The 26,474-nt window shown below is 36.6% G+C and overlaps 1 protein-coding gene across 1 annotated transcript in view; it reads right to left on the reverse strand.

The window, feature by feature from the left end:
- Positions 1-26,474, reverse strand: part of LOC150080609 (uncharacterized) — a 186,668-nt gene that overhangs the window by 152,360 nt on the left and 7,834 nt on the right. Inside the window, exons 3-4 of the mRNA XM_090380753.1 lie at positions 19,252-19,349; positions 17,653-17,803 (exon numbers count right to left, since the gene is read on the reverse strand). Of these exons, the coding sequence (XP_090236879.1) occupies positions 17,653-17,803; positions 19,252-19,349 (249 nt within the window). The remainder of the gene's footprint in view (positions 1-17,652; positions 17,804-19,251; positions 19,350-26,474) is intronic.

Consider the following 26,474-nt stretch of genomic DNA (forward strand, 5'->3'; position numbering starts at 1 on the left):
TAAATCCAGCTTGCGAGTGACCCTTTCAAAATAGCGAACCAGATTTGTTAAACATGATTTTCCCTTTACAAAACCGTGCCGAGAATCCTTGAGAATTTCAATTCTATCCAAGTGATCCTGAATTCCACCCTTGATCATTGCCTCCATGATTTTCCCTACCACTGAAGTCAGACTAACGAGTCGATAATTTCCCACTTCACTCTTAGAACCACCCTTATGTATGGGACATACATTGGCACATTTCCAATCCAACGGAATCTCCACAGAGTCTAGTGATGCTCGCATAATTAGCCTCAATGGTTCAATGCACTCACCTGCCGCCTCCCTTAAGATTATAGGGTATATTCCATCAACTCCAGGAGCCTTACTGGTCTGTAGGCTCGAACGTTTTTTCATTAAATAATCTTGTGAAATTTCAATATCATTAATTACATATTTTTCAACTTCGCTCCCACAATTTCCCATTGCCACAAAAGGGTTATCTTCTGTAAATATCGATGCAAAATAACTGTTGAGTTCATCTGCAATGGCAGCTGGTGTATTTAATACTATCCCCTTTCCCTTATGTAAAGGTCAGATCTGGTTTGTCCTGCTCTTCTTAGCATTTATATATTGCTATTTATATATGTCAAGAATTCCTTATTGCCCCTCTTTGCTCTGTTTATTACCGATTTCTCATAAACTGCCTTTGCCTGTCGAACCTTTTCTGTGGCTCTATTACAGATTATCTTGTTCCTGTTATAGGCTTCAGTACTTTTTATTGCTCTGTAACTTTTCCATGCCACCTTTTTTTGCTCAAGTAATGTGGCAACTTCACTATTCATCCAACTTGGAACCCTCCTCGTGGAGTATTTTTTTTTTTTTTAATGGTAAATACGCATTCAAGGCATCTGTGATTAAAATTTAATGTTTTAAAAGCATATCACAGTTCAATTGTATTCGTTCTCTGTGCGATATCTACCCAATTAATAGAGGCCATGTAACACCTTAAGGCATCGTAATTTCCTTTTCTGAAATTATAACCCATTCCTTTGCCTTTTACTACTGCTACCTCTCTCTCTCTCTCTCTTCATCATCTACCGTAGAACTCCGTGATCGCTTCCTGCTACTGGTTCCTCTACTGTCAGCCCTGTTATGTCATCTGATTCATGGGTGATGATGAGGTCTAGGATATTCTTTTCTCTAGTACTTTCCCTGACATAATGATACAAATAACAGTCATCTAGTTGATTTAAAAATTTTGTTCCCCATGTCGAGTTCCCTTCCCATTTTCTCCAATTAGAGGCAAATTGAAATCACCCATAATAAGACATTGACGCTTACTTGCCCAATCCATTTGCATGTAGAGGCTTTCGTCATAATCTACACCATCACCTGGTTTGTAGATTACTTCTACTCGCATTATACCTTTGTTTCCAACTATCTCACACCATAAGTTTCTATAATAGCACGTGAAATGTCTGTGGATCAACTGATGATGTCTCGCAAGGCGTAAAACATACTTACACCAATGTTTTCCCTCGTTTTTGTCCCTTCAGGTGCAGTCATACCTCAGAAATTCTGGTATTACAGTGTTGGACTGGCCCGGCAACAATCCATGAACCCTATTGAAAATTTCTGGTACATAATGTCATCTAAAATTGCTGAAAAGAACCCAACAAGTAAGATTCAGCTGCAGGAGAGCAATGTAAGGGTGTGGTACCACGAAATTGGGAAAATCATATATCCAAAAGTTGATTAACTCTATGCCAGATCACTGCAAGGGTGTAACTGCAGATCGAGAAAAAAACAACAAAATACTGAGGACTTATTTTGCTGATTTACAGAGGGCGCTGACTCTCTTTAAAAATTACAGCTGTGAATTACAGGTTCCGAAAAAGCGATGTGTTTGCCTTTTTATTTACCTAATTGTTATTTTATATTGTATTTTATATGTAGTCTTATAGTTTCTGATGTAATTTTTATTTTTAATTTAGATAAAGAGTTTTTGTAGATTACTACTTAATATACATAAAACTGTCATTTCGTTCTAATCTTGTAGCCACTGTTTTTGTATAGAGTAGTAGAGAAATTCAAATTTTTAATTGTGGTAACTAGGTAGCTCTAACACTGCGCATCACTGCATTTAGGATTCTATTAGATAGCGTAGTATTGACAATTAATTAATTAATTTTATTGATCTTATTAATTTAAATTATCATGCCCCAGACTAGAGCAGCAAAGCAACGGGCACAAAGTGGCAGGAGTGCTGTGACTCGGGGGAGAATTGAGGGGGGGGGCAATTCTCCAATGCATCACAGCCTAAAAAAATGTGCAACTTGTGAAATGTTTGCCGAACTCTCTGGAACAGAACATGATCTAGCCAAGGAGGATGTCTTTGTGTGTGCCAGGTGAAGAGAGTGTCTAGAAATTAAGCATCAACTCAGTGTTCTACTGGGCGTCTATGAGAGCTTGAGGTGTAGGGTAGATGCCCTCGAAGAAATTAATATGAGGGGCCCGTCAAGCTCTCAGCTGCCCAACTCAATGCCAGAGCTCACTCCTGGGCATCAGGCAACACAGCGGCAATCTCCAAGGCAGAATGCGCTAGTCCCAAAGGAACTAGTTAATTGTTGGTGGCTCTATTGTCAGGAAGATGGGGAATATATTGTGTAAAAAGGATAGATGGAACAGGACCAGGGTATGTCTGCCAGGGTCAAAAGTTGATGATTGCAAAGCATATATCATCTTTAAAGGGCACAAAAGGTGATATTGTTGTACACGTTGGCACCAATGACATTAAGAGTAGGAGATCTGCAGATTTACTTAACAAGTACAGGTCAATGTTGCAAAAAAGTTGTGAGTCAGGATAAAATTTGAAAGTGTCTGCAATTCTGCACAGACACGATAGGAGGGAATACATGAGGAGAGCCTTGTCAATCAGTTCAGCCCTGGAAGGAATGTGCAAGGCTCAAGGGGTAGAATTTTTTTCAGCGTGGTCTGTGCTTATTAACAGGAGAGACTGCTTCTACAGGGATGGGATACACTTAAATAGAAAGGGTGCAAGAATATTTGCTGATGCTTTTGAGGCAGTGTTAGGTGGGTCGGAAAACTGCTAGCTTAGGGGGATTCACAGACTAAAAGGGTTAAAAGTAGCCGCAGGTAGAGGTGAAGATGATTCTTGCACAACTTCTATTAGAATAAGTAGCGAGGGAGGGAGAGGGTGCTGGGAGTTTCAGGGACTGATGGCAGTCATCGTGAAACAGGTGGGTATATGGGATGTGTTAGGGTAACTAATAATAAGGATAGGTATATGTATACTTGCATGTATACCAATGCTAGAAGTAAAGTAAATAAATTTGATGAATTTGAAGTGTTGGTCAAGACTTCAAAGGCGGATATTGTTGGGATAGCAGAGACGTGGTGTCACACAGATATAAGGAATGCAGAACTAGAATTTGGGGAGTACAATGTGAACAGACAGGATAGGAAGGGAGGAGATAAAAAAAAAAAAAAAGTAAAGTGCAGCCATTATCAACCCACTGCAGGATGGAAGCCTCCTGAACAATTCATGCTGATGGAAATGGACCATAATCCTTTGCCACGCTGGTCCAGTGCGGGTTGGCAGATCGACCGTATTCAGCAGTCAGAGGCTTGAGCCCCGGTCTACTCAAAGAGCATGTGCTACTGCACTCCCGCTCCTGACCACTTGGCTACGGAGGAGGTGTTATGCTGTTAATTAAGAAAAACATAAAATCAAAAGAAGTGCATCCAGTTGATATAGATGAACAGTGCACTGTTGAGTCAGTTTGGTGTGACATAGCACTGGGAAAGCAAAAATAAGAGTAGGAGTGTGTTATAGGCCTAATGACTCGAATGAGTACAATGAACAATTGTACAGAGAAATAGAGTGGGCTAGAAAATCAGAATGCCTTATAATAGGGGATTTTAACTTCCCAGATATTGACTGGAACTTGTAGGTTGGTCACACACACTAGTAAGACTTTTGTGGATTTATTGGATGATTGTTTTCTGCAGCAGCATGTTCGAGAGGCAACCAGAGAAGGTAATACTCTTGATCTGGTTATCAGCAGTGATCATTCGTGCATTAAGAATTTGCAGATAAAGGAACCACTAGGTGGCAGTGATCGTAGTGTACTGATGTGGAATTTACTTAGATCAGGGGTAAAATAAAGGGTTTTTGCTTCTGTAAAGGTGAGTACAGTGGTCTCAGACAGTTTTTAAATTCTGTACAATGAGATCAACTGACGATGTTACCAACAGTAAATTCTAAGTGGGAAGCATACAAGGAATTAATCGTGGATGCTACTATAAGTTTCATACCTATTAAGAAATATTGTTCAAGGTTTAGGCCTAAATGGTTAACGAATGAACTAATGAGACTCGTTGTTGTTGTTGTTATTTCGTTTTTAGGAGCATTAGCAACTAAGGCCGTATTGCTCCGGGGATATGCGGTGGTCATTCTGACCTTTCCACATCCTCCGTATTTGGTGGCTCACAGGCTTGAACCCTGGTCTAATCAAGAAGCGTGTGCTACGCACTGCTGCTCCTGCCCACCTGGCTACGGAGGCACCCATGCAACTCATGACAGAGAAGAAAAATGCATGGGCTGAATATAAATTATCAAGCGACTCAGAAGCCTATGGCAGATATAATCTAGTCTGTAATCAGGTCACAAAGGAGGTTAGGCAGGCGAAGGCAGATTACAAGAAATCTTTGGGAAAGATGCTAAGAAAAAACAGCAAGGATTTCTTTACTTATATAAACTCTAAAAGGAAAGGGATGAATCTGATTGGTCCACTTGATATCAATGGTTCGACTGTTGATGATCCTGCTCAGATAGCAAACAAACTGAATGAGTATTTTGCATTTACATTCACACATGAGGAGTTATTAAGGTTTGAAAATGGCAGAAGGTTATCAAATTTTAGCAGGGTGCTTAATAATTTTTTAATAACTGAGAACAAAGTGGAGGAGAAATTGTTGAAGTTAAACATAAGAAAGGCACCTGGGGTGGATGGGATCTATCCAGTTATATTAAAGGAGGCGGCAAAGAAACTAAGCAAACCCTTAGCCATAATTATGAGAGCATCCTTGGACTCAGGGGAGGTCCCCATGGACTGGAGATGTGCAAATGTATCCCCAATTCACAAAGGGGGATCGAAGCGTGACATGAATAATTACAGACCAGTTAGTTTAACTTCTGTTCCAGGTAAAATAATGGAGTCACTGGTTAAAGATGCATTGCAGGATCATCTAGACAAGACTGCAGCAATAATTCAGACACAGCATGGGTTTGTTAAGGGAAAGCCTTGTCTGACAAATTTTATAGGATATTATGATGTGGTTACAAAGGAACTGGATGCAAAAAATAATTTTGATATCATATATTTGGATTTCAGGAAAGCTTTTGACACTGTTGCGCATGGAAGACTATTGTACAAATTGGAGCAGAATGGTATTAAGGGTAAATTTTTTTTTTTTTTTGTTTGTTATTTAGGAGCATTAGCAACTAAGGCCATATTGCTCCAGGAATATGCGGTGGTTATTCCCTTGACCTTTCCGCATACTCTGTATTTGGTGGTGATGGCTCGAACCCCGGTCTAATCAAGAAGCGTGTGCTACACACTGCTGCTCCTTCCCACCTGGCTACAGAGGTGCCTAAGGGTAAGTTGCTACAATGGACAAAAGGATGGTTGTGTGGGAGAAGACAGAGGGTGGTAATTAATGGGTGCTGCTCTTCGTGGACTAATGTTATTAGTGGAGTCCGACAGGGTTCGGTGTTAGGACCTCTGCTGTTTTGTATATTTATCAATGATATTGATGAAATTATATCAGGCTTAGCGTTGAAGTTTTCAGATGATACAAAGGTTGGCAGGGTTGTTAATGACAATGTGCTACTGCAACAAGATCTAGATAATTTGGGCAGATGGGCTAAGAAGTGGCAACTGAAGTTTAACCTTGACAAATGCAAACTACTGTATATGGGTAGAAGTAACCCCAGAGAAACAATCCAACTGTGTGGCTACACTTAAGGTGGTAGAAAATGAAAAAGACCTGGGAGTAATTGTGCAGTCAGATATGAAGTTTTCTGAGCAATGCAGACATTTGCATTAATTCCATATTTCCATTTGCATATTTCCATTAATTATATATTTTACCCTTTGGGAAGATATTTATGGCAATTAGGTATATCAGATGGAGTCTTTTTATTGGATTTCATTCACAGAGATATATATTGCATTTCGAACAATTTTGCAATTCCTAAATGCAGCACAAAACTCATTATTTGCAAAATTTACAAGTGATGTAGTTTTTTTGTCCGACACTGTACAATAGCATCTATCAGGAACCAATTCAGTTGAACCTATTCATGGCCTGTGATCTGTAGATTAGTTACAAGTTACAAGTAGATTGGCGCTTCCGTAGCCAGGTGGACAGGAGCAGCAGTTGCTGGAAACTTGTTGATGAGGCCTTCATCCTGCAGTGGATCAACAATGGCTGAAGATGATGATATATATATATATATAAGAATTTATACGATACTAAAATTATTTTTTTCATCCAGTTCCTTTGTGAATACCTCACAGTGGCTAATCAGACTGTTTAAACAAGAATTCATTCCCCTTAACAAATCCATGTTGTGATTTCCATTTGTCTACATTCCTGTCAAGATGACACTGCCTTATTTTTTTAACCACTGACTCCATTATTTTCCCTGACACAAAAGTCAAGCTTAAGGGTCTGAAATTACTCAGAGGGAGGGCGCTGAATCTCTTTAAAAGTTACAGCTGTCAGTTACAGGCTCCGCAAAAACGATAAGTGTTTGCCTTTTATTTACATGATTGTTATTTTATATTGTACTTAATACGTAGTCATATAGTTATAGTTACGCTGGTTATTTTTTATTTTTAATTTAGATAAAGAGTTTTTGTGGATTTTACTTACGATAGGTAAAACCGTTATTTCGTTCCATTTTTGTAGCCATTGTTTTTGGATATAGTGGTAGGGAATTCAAATTTTTAAATTGAGGTAGCTAGGTAGCTCTAACGCATAATTATATAGTAATACGCTTCACTGTTTCTATTTAATAGTTTCTATTCAAATACTATTGACATTTAATTTATTGATTTTATTAATTTAAACTACCATGCCCCAAACTAGAGCAGCAAAGCAACGGGCACAAAGTGGCAGGAGTGCTGTGACTCGGGGGAGAACTGAGGGGGGCAATTCTCCAACGCATCACAGCCTAAAAAAATGTGCAACTTGTGAAATGTTTGCCGAACTCTCTGGAACGGAACATGATATTGCCATGGGGGATGTCTTTGTGTGTGCGCAATGTAAGGAGTGTAAGGAAATCAGGCGACAACTCAGCGTTGTTATGGGCCTATATGAGAGTTTGAAGGATAGGGTGGATGCCCTCGAAAGATCTAAATTGAGGGGCCCATCAGGCTCTCAGCTGCCCACATCAACGCCAGAGCTTGCACTTGGTCATCACGCTGGTTTGGTTTGGTTTGGTTTGGTTTTATTGGCGCATTAGCATCTAAGGCTATAATGCGCCACGGTCATCACGCAACACAGCGGCAACCCCTAAGGCAGAATGCGCTGGTCCCACAGGAACTAGTAGTTGTTGGTGACTCTATTGTCAGGGAAACGGGGAACATCCTTTGTAAAAAGGATAGGTGGAACAGGACCAGGGTATGTCTGCCAGGGGCAAAGGTTGATGATGTTGTAGAGCGGATATCATCTTTCAAGGGCACAAAAGGTGATATAGTTGTACACGTTGACACTAATGATATTAAGAGTAGGAGACCGGCGGAATTACTCAACAAGTACAGGTCACTGTTGAAAAAAAGCCGTGAAATAGGGTTGAATTTGAAAGTGTCTGCAATTCTGCCCAAACACGATAGGAGGGAGTACATGATGAGAGCCTTGTCGATCAATTCGGCCGTGGAAAGATTGTGCAAGGCTCAAGGGGTAGAATTTTTTTCAGCCTGGACTGTACTTGTTAACAGGAGAGATTGCTTCTACAGGGATGGGATACACTTAAATAGAAAGGGTGCAAGAATATTTGCTGATGCTATCGAGGCAGTGTTAGGTGGGTCGGAAAACTGCTAGTTTGGGGGGGATACAAAGACTAATAGTTTAACAGTAACCGCAGGCAGAGGTGAAGGTGATTCTTGCACAACTTCTATAAGAATAAGAAGCGACCTGGAGCGAGGGGTGTTGGGGATTTCAGGGACGGATGGCAGTCATCATGGAATAGTTGGGTATATGGGATGTGTTAGGGTAACAAGGAATAGGCATAGGAGCATGTATGCTTGCATGTATACCAATGCTAGAAGTATAGTAAATAAATTTGATGAATTTGAAGTGTTGGTCAAGATATCAAAGGCGGATATTGTTGGGATAGCAGAGACGTGGTGTCACAAAGATATAAGGAATGCAGAACTGGAATTTGGGGAGTACAATGTGTACAGAAAGGATAGACAGGACAGAAAGGGAGGGGGTGTTATGCTGTTAATTAAGAAAAACATAAAATCAAAGGAAGTGCACCCAGTTAATATAGATGAACAGTGCTCTGTTGAGTCAGTTTGGTGTGAGATAAGCACCGCGAAAGGAAAAATAAGAGTAGGAGTGTGTTATAGGCCTAATAACTTGAATGAGTACAATGAACAATTGTACAGAGAAATAGAGTGGGCCAGTAAATCAGAATGTCTTATAATGGGGGATTTTAACTTCCCAGATATTGACTGGAACTTGTGGGTTGGTGACTCACACACTAGTCAGACTTTTGTGGATTTATTGGATGACTGTTTTCTGCAGCAGCATGTTCGAGAGGCAACCAGAGAAAGTAACACTCTTGATCTGGTTATCAGCAGTGATCATTCGTGTATTAAGAATTTGCAGATAAAGGAACCACTAGGTGGCAGTGATCACAGTGTGCTGAAGTGGGATTTACTCAAAGAGGTAACTACCGTCAGGGGTAAAGGAAAGGGTTTTTGCTTCCGTAAAGGGGAGTACAGTGGTCTCAGACAGTTTTTAAATTCTGTACAGTGGGATCAACTGACGATGTTACAAACAGTAAATTCGAAGTGGGAAGCATTCAAGGAATTAATCGTGGAAGCTACTAGACTTTATATACCGATTAAGAAATATCATTCAAGGTTTAGGCCTAAATGGTTATCAAATGAACTAATGAGACTCGTGACAGAGAAGAAAAATGCATGGGATGCATATAAATTATCAGGTGACGCAGAAGCCTGTGGCAGATATAAGCTAGTCTGTAATCAGGTCACAAAGGAGGTTCGGCAGGCGAAGGCGGATTACGAGAAATCTTTGGCAAAAGATGCTAAGAAAAACAGCAAGGATTTCTTTACTTATATAAACTCTAAAAGGAAGGGGATGAATATGATTGGTCCACTTGACATCGATGGTTCGACTGTTGATGATCCTGCTCAGATAGCAAACAAACTGAATGAGTATTTTGCATCTACATTCACACGTGAGGAATTATTACAGTTTGAAAATGGAAGAAGGTTATCAAATTGTAGCAGTGTGCTTAATGATTTTGTAATAACTGAGAGCAAAGTGGAGGAAAAATTGTTGAAGTTAAACATAAGAAAGGCACCTGGGGTGGATGGGATCTATCCAGTTATTTTAAAGGAGGCAAAGCAACTAAGCAAACCCTTAGCCATAATTATGAGAGCATCCTTGGACTCAGGGGAGGTTCCCACGGACTGGAGATGTGCAAATGTGTCCCCAATTCACAAAGGTGGATCGAAGGGTGACACGAGTAATTACAGACCAGTTAGTTTAACTTCTGTTCCGGGTAAAATAATGGAGTCACTGGTTAAAGATGCATTGCAGGATCATCTAGACAAGACTGCAGTAATAATTCAAACACAGCATGGGTTTGTTAAGGGAAAGTCTTGTCTGACAAATTTGATTGGTTATTATGATGTGGTCACAAAGGAACTGGATGCAAAAAATAATTTTGATATCATATACTTGGATTTCAGGAAAGCTTTTGACACTGTTGCGCATGGAAGACTACTGTACAAATTGGAGCAGAATGGTATTAAGGGTAAGTTGCTACAATGGATAAAAGGATGGTTAAGTGGGAGAAGACAGAGGGTGGTAATCAATGGGTGCTGCTCTTCGTGGACTAATGTTATTAGTGGAGTCCCACAGGGTTCGGTGTTGGGTCCACTGTTGTTTTGTGTATTCATCAATGATATTGATGAAGGTATATCAGGCTTAATGTCGAAGTTTGCAGATGACACAAAGGTTGGAAGGGTTGTTAATGACAGTAATGGCAGTGTGCTACTGCAACAGGATCTAGATAATTTGGGCAGATGGGCTAAGAAGTGGCAACTGAAGTTCAACCTTGACAAATGCAAAGTACTGCATATGGGTAGAAGTAACCCCAGAGAAACTTACCAACTGTGTGGTACTACACTTAAGGTGGTAGAAAATGAAAAAGACCTGGGAGTAATTGTGCAGTCAGATATGAAGTTTTCTGAGCAGTGCAGACAGGCTGCTAGGGCGGGTAATGGGGTTTTGTCAATGATATATAGGAATTTTGCTAGCAGGGAAAAGGAGGTGATTGTCCCTCTGTATAAGGCAATGGTCAGGCCACGCCTTGAGTACTGCGTACAGGTCTGGAGCCCTCATTTTAGGAAGGATGTAGATTTGCTTGAGCGTGTACAGAGAAGAGCAACACGATTGGTGAGGGGAATGAAGGGATTCTCTTACCAAGAGAGGCTTAAGTTCTGCAAATTGCAGTGGCTGGAGACTAGGCACCTGCGCGGTGATCTGATTGAGGTCTATAAGGCCTTGAATGGGTTGAGCACGCTGAATTCTGATGGGATCCTTCCACTTGTTCAGATTACGAACCTACGGGGGCATAAGTTCAAATTAAGAAAGGACAGATGTAGAATAGATGTGCGGAAATTTGCCTTTAGCCAGCGGGTGGTTAATTGCTGGAACAAACTTCCATCTGTCGTTGTGGAAGTTGATAGGTTAAATAAATTTAAGGAGGAACTGGACAGGCATTTGGAGGGAATGGTGTGATATTTTTTTTTTTTTTTTTTTTTTGGCTGATGTTGCATAAGCTCCTACACTTGCTTTCTTGCATCATGTGCCACTACTACTACTACTACTCACTTCATCCTTTAATTCCCCTCTTTGTGAATAGGAAAAACATTTGCTCATCTATCTACAGTCTGTGGGGACATCTCCTGAAATTTAACTATATTCCCATAATTATGGCTAAAGGTTTTCTTACCTTTAGCCAAATCTCATCAGAGTCCCAGGTGTTTTATTTTATATATTTGGTTTATAGTACCAAATAAATAAAATCAAGGGCATAGTTCCTCTCTTCCAGTCCTTCCTATGCACATTGTAACGTCTAGAGAGGATTTAGAGAAGGGCAACCAGATTTGTGACAAGTGCATAGTGATGCATATATGAAGAACAGTTTAGAAGGTGTGGACTGCAAAGTTTGACAACCATACAACTAAGGGGAGATCTAATTGAGGTATGTAGGCACTGAGGGGAAGGGATTCAGTAAAATGAATGAAAAAGGTCTTCTCACTCAAGAGTGAGACACAAACCAGGGAACACAAATGTAAAATCTCAGGGAATGGATTATTATTACCTTGTGGAAATGAGAATAGTATGAATAGTCTGCTTTATTTGAATTTTTTTATTCAAATATTTAAGTATTATTATTTTATTTAATATTTTTGGCTGATTCAGAAATGGTTTGCTTCCTTTTGTTATTCAGCTTTACTAATAGTAATCTTCTTCTTCTTCTTTACTGCTGCCGAATGGCGTTTGCGACTTCGTTTTGATATTGTTCTCTGTCTAGCGCTGCGTGTAGAATTTGTGCTGTTGTCATGTGAAGCCAGGTGTTGATGTTATCTAGCCATGCCATTTTCGGTCTGCCTGGGCGTTTCTTGCCTTCGATCTTTCCCTCCAGGATGAGTGGTAGTAGGTGATATTTTTGTTGGTTCCTAGCGATGTGACCTAGGTATTTGCATTACCTGCTGATGATGGTTTTGAGCAGGTCCCGTTCCGTGTGCATGTCCTGCAGGACCTGTGCGTTGGTTATCTTGGCTGTCCACGGAATTTTCAGCATTCTTCGGTAGAGCCACATTTCGAAGGTCTGGAGCTTTATTGTAGTGGCTGATGTTAGAGTCCAGGTTTCTACACTGTAGAGCAGTATTGGCCAGATGTAGCATTTCAATGTGCGTAATCTATCATTGAAGTTTTCAAGGGAAGGATAATCCAAGTAGTTTCCCGTTGCTTTCTTGGATCACAATTTAGTTGAAAAGGTCGTGTGTGGACCTTTTGAAACGGGTTTCGTCTGACGTCTCCACTGAAACCTTTCCGCCATGGGAGGCCCTTCTGGGAGCATATATCTTTCGGTGCTTTAGTAGTTTAACCAATTAAACTACTAAACCTGCCGCAGCCATATAAATGGAGTAGCTCTTATTCAGTGATGAAGCTGCCTCGTGATGTCATAATTTTACGCAATTTATGCCGAATTTCTAGTCACCACTGACCAAGCAGGTGGCACTGCTGTAGTTTTATCTCCTGGAAACATCTAATGGCTGACTCGGTAAAATTACTGTGACCTTGAAAATACCAATAATGTATAACTCAGCAAAACGTGAGTATTTTTAAATACAATTTGGTATCCTGAAAACTTCTACATCAAAGCTATCATGTAGCACAACTATTCTACTAAGAATTCCCAGTGACTGATTATAGTTCCTTAAAAATTTAATGACCTTGAAATTTCCTATGTCCGAACATAATAATGATAACCATTTTAAAAAGTTCAGTCCAAAAAATAAAACCACGTTTAGGTCCCAAATCTTAACCTATCACTCACCCACACTTATTTTATCTAAAATATAACTTCTTTTTGAGCAACACTCCCGAAAACCTTCTTTATTTATTAATTTTTAAGAGCGCACTAATTTAGCTAGCATACAGCTGGTGCCACCAGCGCCTTACTAATAGTAATACTCACACCATACTGAAATTCTGCATTTCCTATGTCAGAATGATGATATTCCTATAATGTCATCATTTGATGACTTAACTAATACTTAAAATTCATCAAATATATTTACTACAGTCCTAGTGTTTGTGTATAAGCAAGTAGCCGTGTGCCTGTTTGTGGTCTTAGCAACTCTAACTCAACCTATACAACTGCCCATCCCCTCCTCCCCATAACTTGCTTTCCAAGTTACTGCATATCCAAATGGAAGTACTGCAATAACCATTTTTAGCTCTACTTATAGCTACTATTGAGCTATTAGAATGTGAATCTGCACACCTCTCCCACAAACTAGTACTTATAACAACTCAACACTGCCTTGATGTAATAACCAAATACTCTTGTACCACCCTTCTATTTAAATGTATCCCATCATTGTAAAAACAGTTCTACCTATTAATAAATATAGACCATACTGCAAAAAATTCAACCTATAAGGCTTGCACAATCTCTCCAGATCTGAACTGATTTAAGAGGCTCTTATTAGGTACTTCCTCCTATCATGCCTGCACAAAATTCCAGATCCTTTTGAATTTAGCCCTAAATTGCAGCTTTTTCTCAACATTACCTCATACCTGCAAAGTAAGTCCTCTAATCATCTATGTTTAATATCATGAATACCAATATATACATCACCTTTTGTACCCTTAAATGATAATAACTATTCTACAACACCATTAATTTTTGCCTTTGGCAGACATATCCTGGTCCTTTCCTATCTATTTGTTTTTGCATATTATATTTATATTTTCCTGACAACAGACACTAACAATAGCTATGTCATGTAGGACTTTGGTGATCCTGCTGTGCTGTGCAATGCATGAGAGTTAGCTCCACTGTTCAGATTGGCAGCTGAACTTGATGGATCTCTCATTTTTAATTCCTTTGGGGGGCATCACCCCTTTTCTTCAAGCACTCATATTTGCCCTAACAAAATGCTAAAGTTTTATTTAATCTCCTGACACTCTTTGCATTAAGGCATATCCTGTAACTCATTGTGAGCAACAATCAGTTCTGCATGCATGATGGAAGCAGTGCAAACAATAAGATCCTGATTTGTAGGAGAATTACTCTGGTAAATTCCCCCATTCCAAGGCATTCTCACTGCTTTGAGTTTTGTTGGTTATTCTAGTCTGAGTCATGATTTTAGTTGAAACAAATTAAAAACTACAGCACTATATCAGCATAATACCAAGAGATAAGCAAGTATAATAATAATGTTACACTATTTACAGTTATAACAGCAGTATGTACATATTATGTTGTAAAATTATATTATAAAACAAATTATGTATTACATTATAAAATTTATAGATTATAAAAATATCTATAATATTAATCATACAAGTATAGAGTTATACAGTTCTGTTAAAGAATTTTATGTCATGCTTTTATCGGTAAAATTAATGCAATGGCAGCAAATTCCCTCCTATATTGGTTATCATTTTTGTGTAATTCCTTTATCATGTTAAGAAAAAAAATTTGCCTACTTAATCAGATAAATGTAAATAATAACTTCACTACAAATTTGAAAGAAAAAAGATATCAAATCCTATAAATTTTAAGCAATAAATTAGTCTACTTAGCAGAGATCTAAAATTGTGCCCACATAGTAGTTTGCACATGTGCATTCCTGTTTCTTTCTTTGAAATTCTACTTTCTCCAGTCTAACTTGCTTATCAATTTTAATGTTCATAGCTCCAGATAATTTCAATTTTCTAGTTGTAAGGGACTAGTTGGTAGCACTCCTGACGTTAGCTGCCCTTTAGGTACGTCAAATCACAACTTGGTGATGATCCCTTCTCTAAGGAGCTTCTGTATGATGACCATCGATGGCCTCTTGCCATTTAACACTAGAATTCCAAAACAAAATGCAATGATAACCAAACAAAAAATGCCAAATGGGAAGGTCTACATGATTTCTATTTCTAATTTCCTTAGGTGTAATATTTCTTTAAATCTTCTGATCCCAATACTTGGTGAGATTATGTCATTGTGAAATTATTCTTATAGGGATGAATCCTGTTTTATCTATTCTAGTCTAACCTCATATCCCTTATCCAAGCTATGGTTTTCATAAAATGAACTAAGGTTGTTCAGGATAACAATAAAGCATATCACAACTGGTTTGTTCCACATCATTTTAATCTCCAGCTTCATTTTAAGCCAACACTTAAGCTCAATAGTTCTATACATCTTATTAATAAATCTAAAGTTGATTTTGAAAGTTTAAGAGTAGCTTATAAAAGCCATTGGTGGCCTGTCTATCCATATTTCTACTTCTCTTATTATCCTGATAGTTCTATTTCATCTTCACCTTAAGATCAAGCTGACTTATAAGTGTCTTACTTTTCTTTTGCACTGATGATCTTGATAAATGTCCTATCCTATGGAACACTATCCATTGCCTTCCTTTTTTTGTCAGAAAACATTAAAAGAATCCCGATGTTAGAAATCTCTAGATCTCCACCTGGAGACTTCTTGACACTGGGATTCTTCTTCAAATTGTGCTCTAAAGTTGACTCCTGTTTGGTGTCACCATTATACACTCTCTTATTCCAATGGTGCTTTTCTTTCAGCCTGGAAAATTTTCTCATAATCAGACAATTAGTGAAAAAGGCAGACAAATCCCTCCCTCCCTTCCAATTATTGTCTCACTGTATTTACTTCAATCTTTTCTGAAGTAATAGGAACTGATTTTTGTGGGTGACCAGGCCATTCTTCATTACTTCTCCTAGCCTTTAATAATTTTTATGTTTTGCAGACACTGCTGCTTTGCCATACACAACCATAATTTCTTTGCGAATTTCTATTGATTTCTTGCGTTCAGTCCATAAGAAATAGACAATTCTCATACTTTTGTGTGCACCACTATATAATCACTTCTAAAAGAAAGGCAATCAAATCAGTTTCATCTAATTTGTCACAGAGCAAACCCATGTTTAGTCTCTAGAGCAAAGTTTCCAGCATTCCCCTCCCCCCATACTTCTCCTTCAACCCATGCACGGTACTAAGTACTATAGGTTTTGATACCTTTCGTGTTTGGGGTTTTCATAAAAAAAAAAAAAATTTAAAGTTACATTTCTACTTTTTTTTTTTTTTTTTGATTTGGTAGTTGTTGGCGCATCGGCTTCTGTGGCCATATTGCACCTCCCAAGGTTTTTTGCAATACTTTGATCCAAGCCCGAGGCGGGAATCGAACCCACGACCTTTGGGTTGCCGGGCAGGTACTTTACCCACTCGGCTAGCCTGGTCGGCACATTTCTACATAACCTTTATTTTTTAAATTAAAACACTGGAGACCTTGCATTCTGATTTACTCTCATGTTATCATTTTTAATTTTACTAGAAACAAAAAAGGAGGAGTTTCCTAATTATATTTCAAATTAAAAATAAATTTTGCTTACTTTTTTATGCATTAAGTGAAGATTATGATGAGGGTTATTTAGTCACAGACTTATAAGCAACTTTGTGGATTTTTGTCATTTATTTAATCTTGTTTTCCCTTTCAATTCCTCATATGATCTCACAGTCATGCATTAAATACACTATATAATATCGGTGTAGATACACTATAGACAACTCTTAAGAAACTACGAGGTAGTTGTTGTAGTAGGCATCATTTGCTCTGTTTCTCATATTGTGCCCTTCCTTCACGACGAGTTGCATGATATTGCACTACCTCGAATAAGTAACGCTTCACTGATAGAGAAGACTATTGTTACTTATTCTCAGTGAGTACCACCACCCAGACACCACTATTTCAAGGCTATTGGCCTATCATCAGTGGATGGGCAGTGTGAAGCATTATTTATTCGAGGTAGTGCAATATCGTGGCAACTTGTCGTGAAGGAAGAGCACAATATGAGAAACAAAGCAAATGATGCCTACTACAACAACAACTTTGTAGTTTCTTAAGAGTTGTCTATGGTGTATCTACACCGATATTATATAGATAATAAACTCTTAACTCTTAACGTATTATGCCTTGCATTTAGTTATTATTAAATACACTATACACATTTACCATCCTATCTGATCTATAATAAAACCAGAGTTAACAACATCAGAAGTAAAATTCGCGCAGCTCTGATGGTGAAATAAAGTGAAAATGGGCAGTTTATATTCAAAGCATAATCCTTAAGAATTCTATTATTAAACTGAATTTAAGGTAAATTATATTCTTTAAGCATTAAATATTTAATACAAAGGCTCTGAAACTGTTGTGCAGCCCTCATGTTGGTAATTCAATTTTTCTGTAGACAATGTATACAGAATTCATAATTACAATAGCCAGAATCCTGTTTATGGATCCATCCAAACACCCATTCCACTACCACTAACTAATGACATATTACTGATAACTTCTTATCATTGACTAAGTGAACCACTCAGAATGGCTTGAAATTCAGATTCACAAATGTGACAATCACATATAACTGCAACTGCTTATGCATGACTAAACCAAATTTTAATATATATTAAATGTTAAAGAAAATTTTAGGAAAACAATTTGTAATGTGCCAAAATTTTCCAAAAATGATATATACTTTAAATATATTAAAATATATTTTGTTTACCTTCAGAATGGATTTCTTGAGCAGTTAAAATAGATGGAGTGGAAACAGATTTTTGGAGAGGAGTACGAGGTGTCAAGAGCCACTGGTCACCTGCTGCGGAAATGCAGATATTCAAAGAGCATGGCTTATGTTTTTTCTTCTTATCTTCCTTCTGGCAAATATTTATACAGTTTACTTATATATTCAAATATATAAGTAAACTCAAAAAGCTCAAAAATTTAAATAAAGATCATAAAATTAATGTTTGTACGAGGGGTTTCCGAAAAGTAAGGTAACACATTTTTTCTCTCAATGATGTTTAATAATACGAAGTTGAGATTACATACCAAGAAATAAATGAACATGCACTACTTCTCCACAAAGTCTCCAGTTTTATCGATGCACTTGTGCCAATGAAGGATCAGTTTATCAATACAAGTACTGAAGAAGTCCGTGCCTACACGCAGTAACCAACATCGCACTGCCTGATGAACTTCATCATCCGTGGTGAAATACTTTCCTGAAAGGTGTTTTTTCAGAGGGCTGAACAACTGGAAGGTGCTAAGTCTAGGCTGTAGGGGGTATGTGACAGGGTTTCCCAATGATTATGGTGCAACCATTCACGAGTGGTGTGGGCAGAGTGTGGAGCTGCGTTGTCGTGCAACAAAATCACACTGCTAGTCAGGAGTCCTGGTCGTTTGGGTCGAATGTTGGCTTTCAGTTTTTCCAACATTGCACAGTAAAGCTGTGCATTGATTGTTCCCCCCCTTTAGCAAGAAATCCACCAACAGAACGCCTTGGCGATCCCAGAACACTGTGGCCATGATGTCAATTTCAATGTCAACATGGCCCGCTTTAAATTCATTGCACCAAAAACACACCTGTTTCTTTGCCGTCATCTTTTTGCCACACACAGCAACCAGTTCACGGTGAATGTCACTTGATGAAGATCCTTTTGCTTACAAAAAGCAAATAACTTCACAAACACCTGTTTTGGACCACACTTGCACAGTAGCCGCCATTTTGCAACTGGAATCTGCTATGAGGTGACAGTACTGCAACACTGCACTGGCAGTCTTTTTGAATGTTATTAATGGGCCTATCTGTCCACCGCGTTTCATCTCATTCCCTTTCACCATTATTAAGAAAAAAAATGTGTTACCTTACTTTTCAGAAATGCCTCCGTGTATTTTTTTTTTTTTCTAAAAATATTCTATAAGAAGTTAACTGGCACTTAATAATTCAAATGACTTATAATTTAAAAAACTAATGCTGTTAAGATTCAAAAAATTTTGAATCTTAACAATATTGTTTTTTCCTAAAGCATAGGGATTTTTCCCTAAAGATTCAATTATTCAAATAAAATATAAATTCAAGGCAATATGGTTTATCATACTGGTTGAATTTAATTTGAAAGTTATTTATATTCAATCTTTAACATGTGTGTGTGACAGGCAGACAGAGAGAGAGATAAACCATGAGGCTGTCTATAGAACAACTAATTCCTGTTGAAGATAATAAATTAATAATAACAATCACAAAGTTATTAAATAAAGGTGAAATGATCTGTTACTACATTATCACAAGGTATATGATCAGTATATTGCTTTAAATCCATACCTCCTCCTCCTCTAAGTCAATAGTTAAATCACTCATGCTATGGATACTACATGGAAGTTTTCTACGGAAAGATAAAAGGACATCCTCCTTACTTCCTGCTGAAAAATATATAATCACAGTATGAAAATTATTAACATAAATGAAATGTGTCATTGCGAAAGAATATTAATTCACTATAATATTTCATCTTTTCTAGCATAATAATTCTAAGAATAAAAAGCTGTTGTTTAAGTGAGAACTGTGCAAACTCTCACCCCTTCTTTTCTCTAATACATGAAGTGAGAAACCATGGAAGTAAGTTTTCAGAATGGAATTGTAAATGTGTAAAATAAGTAGAGATGAAAATATATAGATCTATTGGGGGGGGGTGAATTAATTACTAATTTTATCCCCACTGGTATTAAAAAATGAACAAACTATCTGTTACTTGACACTCATCTATCACCATCCTCATATAGGCAGATCACTTGAATACAGATCAGGATTATACAAAATTTTTAACAGTTATCTAAAACTTTATAACTTTAGCAAGATTAGTGAACTGGAAATAATGAAAGCATAATTTTATTTTATTTTTATTTTACTCAATTTGAATCTTGAAACTACTAAGCAGTTTATCTCTAATTTCTGTGTTAATCCAATAAAGTGGACATCCGATGAGGTGTCACAACATGAAAAACACACTTTTTATAGCAAAAAAACTTTTATTCAATACAATGCAGTGTTGAATTTAAATATGTTTCCTGCATAATTCCCTATGCCTGCAACAATATTATAAAGCATAATATTGTAAGTGTAAACCAAAGAGGATTTTTTATACTCATTTATACATCTTTTTGTATAAGATGTATTGTTAAAAAGTATTAGAAAGTTGTTAACATTGCAAAAAAATTAACATTTTGAATGTCTATTGTTTCAAAGCTTAATTCCTCCTACAGTGGGTATAAGTCTCAAAGTACAAGGCTTGCTAATAAACAGAACACCAAAAATTAACCAGGTTATTGAAGTTAATTATAGTCTGGATTATGAAACTGCTGCCACTCTCCACATAGCTCTGTTTTGGTGCTGATTTTTACTATATTAGTGGGAAGATAGGTAACGTAAATTAAATAAAATCAAATGAGCAATTTCTCATGTATATTCTACTTCCCAGTATAAATGAGAAACCATTCAAATGTTTGGGTAAATTTATTTACTCCACTGAAAAATTCAAATGGGGTAAGGAATTAAATAATAAACTAAATAAGGCAAAGTTAAAAGCATGAAATAAGGACGGAGGTGTGCCTCTTGACCCTTATTTCCTAAATAGCTGGGGGGATTAAAAATAACAATACTAAGAAATTTAAAAGTAAGAAAAACAGAATGAAAGGGTTTATCTGGACATCTGAATGGTTTTGCCCAGAGGAAGTCTTTATTTAATTTTAATTGGGTTAATTTTCCATATCCTCGATTCCTGCTGACAATCAGCACTGAAATGGCCATCTTGTGGGGAGGGGGCGTGAAAAGAGTTTTATTATCTTGACAATAATCAAAGTTCAACAGCGTGGTTAACTTCTGGTGCCCTACTTATTAGCAAGTATTGAACTTTGAAGCTCATACACAAAGTACAAACTTTCAATTTATGAAATTCAGAGATATCAACATAAATGTCCTTCAAACAGGCCTCTGAGGTTGGGTATATTCATACTGTGGATTTTAGTGTTTTGCACCAACCTTGCGTAGAAATAAAAACACAAAGGAAACTGGACTTTTAATAACTGTATTTATAATAAATTATAATAACCTGTATTTACAATAAATTTAACTTTACGATAAACTATACATATAAAATATTAAAATCTGCTACATTATGAACAATAAAATGCATTAAAATATACTAAGTTAAAAGCGATAAAAAACCATAGCTTTCAAAGGCTCCAGCCTTCTTCTTCACCGCTGAAGAAGAAGGCTGGAGCCTTTGAAAGCTATGGTTTTTTATCGCTTTTAACTTAGTATATTTTAATGCATTTTATTGTTCATAATGTAGCAGATTTTAATATTTTATATGTATAGTTTATCTTAAAGTTAAATTTATTGTAAATACAGGTTATTATAATTTATTATAAACACAGTTATTAAAAGTCCAGTTTCCTTTGTGTTTTTATTTCTATGCAAGGTTGGTGCAAAACACTAAAATCCACAGTATCAACATAAATGTGCATTTTTCAATTTTTAGTAGCTTAATTCCTCCTGAAAAAAAAAAATAAATAAATAAAATAAATATATATATATATATATATATATATATTAAGCACTAATGTACATATATAATGAATATGATAACAGGGCTGTAATCATGAGGGATATGAAATCAACCTAATAAATGTCATGATTTAAAGTACATTTAAAAAGTCCTGGGACTGCTTTTTTGATATTAATATGAACAGTGATGAACAGTGTGGGTGGGTTTGGCACATAGTGTGGGCAAGCAATTTTAACCCCACTGGCAATGCAAGAGCAGACCTGCCAACCTTTAGAAATCAGAATCTGGAAAAATTTTAATAGAGACTCTTCTATCAGGCAAAATGTACTGGAATGTAGAAATTTCCATGATTACTCAAGATAAAATTATATTTTAATTTTGTTTAGGAAAAAATATTTTATTTTTTTTATAATATCCAATTTCTCTTAACTTTATTATTCCACATCTCTTTACCTCATACAAGTAAGAAACCATTACAATAATTTGATATAATGGAATTTAAGTCACATGGAGTAGCTCTTGCCTGTACATTTGCAACATAATTAATTGAAGATTTTTCATTAAGGATATGTATTCTACTAAAGCAAAATGCATTTATATTATCTTAATTTCTTTACATGTATTATTGGTAGTGCAAAAGCACCATTTCAATATGCAGTAAATTCACAAGGAATGCAAACAAAGTTTACAAATATGGTATCATTATTATAACATCTCATACTGTGAAATGAGTTCTCTAGTCATGCATTTTTAAATAAATAATGCTTCCCCAGTAGAGAAGACTATGGTTATTTATTCTCAGTTTTGAATGCCACCATCCAGATGGCACTGTTTAAGGAATTATTGTTCTCTCACTGGTAAGCACGTAGGCACCAAAACTGTATGAGTAGACAACCCTAGAAATGAAATGGGGAAGAGATTTTTTTATTCAAAAGTGCATGACTAGGCAACTCAAAGTATTTCACAATATGAGATGTTATAATAATAATGCAATTTTTGCAAACTCTGTTTGCATTCCTTGTGTATTAAAATGAAATTTTTGCACTACCCAATACATATTAACAAATTTTGCAGCATGAGGCCTTAAGGGCCATAAAATATTTTACTTAATTTCTTTATTAAATTCAATATATTATTTTGACCAGTCAAGAGTATAATTTTTAGCCACAGACATAATATTTGTATTGGAAATATAAGATCTCAAAGTTGGTTTCATATCAAGAGTGACAATTAAACATAGGTATGAACAAATAGGATTGGAAACTTGGAGAGGGGTTTTTATAAACAATAGTTTGCTTTTTAACTTCACTAATGGTCATATGATTATCATGCATCCAAAACTGTAACTGTATAAATTCTGATGGTCTATCATTAAATCACAGAATGCAAATCTATTCTTATAATATATAGAATAATATTTTCAGGATATATTTAACTTTTATAGGGAAAAAAAAACAGTACACTGCATTTTAGAAAACTGCTTTTATAATTTGGTAACTTCACATAGGGACTAAATTATAAATATAAACAAGGTAGAAAATTTTGAATTTTGATAAATAAATAACAAGAATAAAAATAACAATAACAAGGGAAAGTTGGTTAATTTTGATGGATTGTGCATTTTGAGCTATGTTCTAGCTCTTAAATGTGGCAGCAGAAGAACCTGGATAGACTAAAACATGACTTTCTACTACAGCAAAACCCCTTGCTTCACTCTTTGTTTCAGGCTAGAGGAGTCCCAACACTGGTGGTTTGTACTATATTTGGCTGTAGCAGGATATATGACTTGGTCGAGTAACCTGTCACATGTTGATTTCTGACATCCAGACTACAATTTTCTGCAACTTGCAGAGGCCTGTCAGAAGCATGATGAATGACATCATGCTGCACAACATGTCTGTGTTAGCTCTGAATGACCAGAAAGAGAGGATGTTAATAGCCAGAGGTGCTGCTGCATTGCTAGAAGTCTCAAACTTCAGGCCAGGCACTGGTTGACTTCTGACAAAATCGCTAGCATCAAATCATTGGCATAAAATACAATGCTGCCAAAAAAGTACCCTCATTAATGTGAGTGCAAGCCAAGGCCATGGTGAATCACAATGAGCTCTCTAAAATTCAATATGGTTCAAGTAATGCCAATAATTTTCTTGTAATATTGAAGTAATTTTGCAAGATGTAAGACGTGAATTAACTGTCTAAGCCTCTAACAACTGATCTCGAGAATGCACAGTAGAGATCGAGATACTCGGCAAGCAGGGGGCCAACAACAGCCAACATACAGTCTGATGATAGATTCTGGCAAGGTTCCTGAAATGTCACCTTAATGTATAGGAATTTAGTTATTAACTGAATAAACTACCTTAATATTCATGTGGTATAAGAGTGGTCATTATTAAAAGTATAATTCCATCTCATTTTCCAGTCCCATTACAGACTGGAGGAATTTAAAAACGCTTCTTCAATCTAGGCTGTAGTTAGCTGATCTGATCTCCAGCAGATGAAATGTGGTTCCCCCACAAGTTATTCTGAGTTTTTCAAAGTTCATTATAATGATAAAACTTTATCTAAACTTTATCTTATTAATCTAATCTAAATTAATTAGAATTTTAATTCTAATTAATTTTGATTTAATTCTAATTAATTTTTTAAAAATTCTAATTAATTTAATTTTTTAAAATTCTAATTAATCTAAACTGAATTTTTTGGTAATGAAAATTTGGAAGTGTAATTGAGTTCAGAAATTTAGTATCGGTACTAGACATATTGTACAAAGAAGCCTCAGAATTTTTCTGTATCAGCAAAAATTTTTTTGGGCATGGCCTCTATAACAGGATCAAGTATTCCTAATATGGGCTCACAATGGCCTTAAATGGTGGGATTATGATCTACTTATCTCTATAAGCAAATGTTTAATAAATAATTGATAGGACACCATGGGGCTTCCTTCCTGCTTTGTCTGCAGTGCATTGAGAACTTTGTCTGCCTGGATCATAATCCCCAAATCTCTTTCTTTCTCTCTCTCTCTGTCTCAATCCCTCTCTCCACAAAAATTTTTTAAAATTATTTTGGAATTGTTATCTCTTAAGAGAAAAACCTTGCATTCTGTGGCATTAAAAGAAAGCCGCCAATTATTCTACCATCACTGAAGCCTATTCAAATGTTCTGAATAACTGCCTGGTGCTAGTCATTTACCACTTTCCCAATTTTCACATTATATCCAAATTTTGATAAGCCCTGAATTTCTTCAAAGTCATTTAATAAAATCAGAAACAAAACAACAGTGGTTCCAGCAAAAATCCCCCAAGGGACTTCAATTCTAAAATCCTACATCTGTCCTCTGATCTATCTAAGGATCTTACCTGTGATCATAACATATATAAGCTTACACCGATGAGCCAAAACATTATGACTAGTGAGTCGTTATGCAAATCGAAGCAACTGCAGGTGAACTACAGTGTGTGTGTGGGTCGGGACATGATATAAAAAACACCTGATACTGAGCTCCGTTAATCTTGTTCTAAAAAACAAAAAAAAAAACAACATTTTGGAATTCAAAAGTACATCACCAAGGGTGTCAAGACTAATACTCAGAGTTTCTAAGAGGTACAAACTAAAGGTTATAATGATTTATGCACCAACATCAAGCCATGATGATCAAGAGGTTGAAGAAATGTACACTGAAATTGAGAGTCTTCTAGATGAGCAGAACTCATTATTATAGGGGACTTCAATGCAAAGGTTGGAAAAAGACAAAACAGCGCAGAAAGGGGAACTATAGGAAATTTTGAAAAATTGGTGAAAGAAATGAAAGAGGTGAAAGACTTGTGGAATTTACAGAATCTCAAGGATTGTCAGTAATGAACACTTTTTTCAAGAAAAGGGTAAACAGAAAGTGGACATAGAAGAGTCCAAATGGATTAACAACTAATGAACTTGACTTCGTCCTCACTAACAGAAGATATATTGTGAACGATGTTACCGTCCTGAATAAGGTAAATATTGGAAGTGATCACAGAATGGTAAAATGTACACTTGACATAGAGGTAGGAAAGGAAAGGAAAAAAACTGACTCGAGTAAATAATACAGAGATTTTTGAGATAACAGAAGAGGAGAAAAAACAGTATGTACTGGAACTTAAGAACAAGTTTGAGCTTCTGCAGACTGCTCAGGACCAAGATATTGACGAGGAATATAACAACTTTATGAAAGTGATAAAGCCCAAGAAACCTATAGGGAAAAAGAAATCCAAAGAAAAAAAAATTAGTCAAGAAACACGTGTCATGATGAACCGAAGATGACAAATGAAGAGCAAGAAAAACACCGACAGGGAGAAAATTGAGTATACTGAGTTATGCAAAGCCATTAGAAAGAGACTCAGAGAGGACATAAGAAGATTTAACACAAGAAAAGTAGAACAAACATTAAGGGAAAACAAAGGATTTAAATCAGCAGCCATGAGCAGTAATACAGAAAGACAAATGATACTGAAACTGAAGAATAGCGATGATGTACTTATAAACAGCAGAGAAGGCATAATTCAAATAGCAGAAGACTACTATAGAGAATTATACAAGGAGCGAGGGAATGATGTCAGCAGTGGGGAAGATGGATTGCAAAGTAGCAACACATACGACATACCTGATATTCTTCCTGATGAGGTAGAACATGCATTGAAGAAAATGAAGAATCAGAAAGCCCCGGGGGAAGATGAAGTTACTGTACAGTTGTTAAAATTGGGAGGAAGAGACATAACACAAAAACTAGCAAGGCTCTTCACAAAGTGCATTATAAAAGGTGTGAAGCTTAAGCAGTGGAATAATGCAATCACAGTTTTGCTGCATAAGAAAGGAGATTAATCAGAAATTGGAAATTATAGACCAATTAGATTGTTATCCCACATCTACAAGTTGTTCACAAGGGTCATTACTAACAGATTAGAAAGAATACTTGATGAGAATCAACCGAAAGAGCAAGCTGGCT

The sequence above is a fragment of the Mastigoproctus giganteus genome, chromosome 9, assembly GCF_048544385.1.
Source record: "Mastigoproctus giganteus isolate SK-2022 chromosome 9, ASM4854438v1, whole genome shotgun sequence".
Taxonomy (NCBI): domain Eukaryota; kingdom Metazoa; phylum Arthropoda; class Arachnida; order Uropygi; family Thelyphonidae; genus Mastigoproctus; species Mastigoproctus giganteus.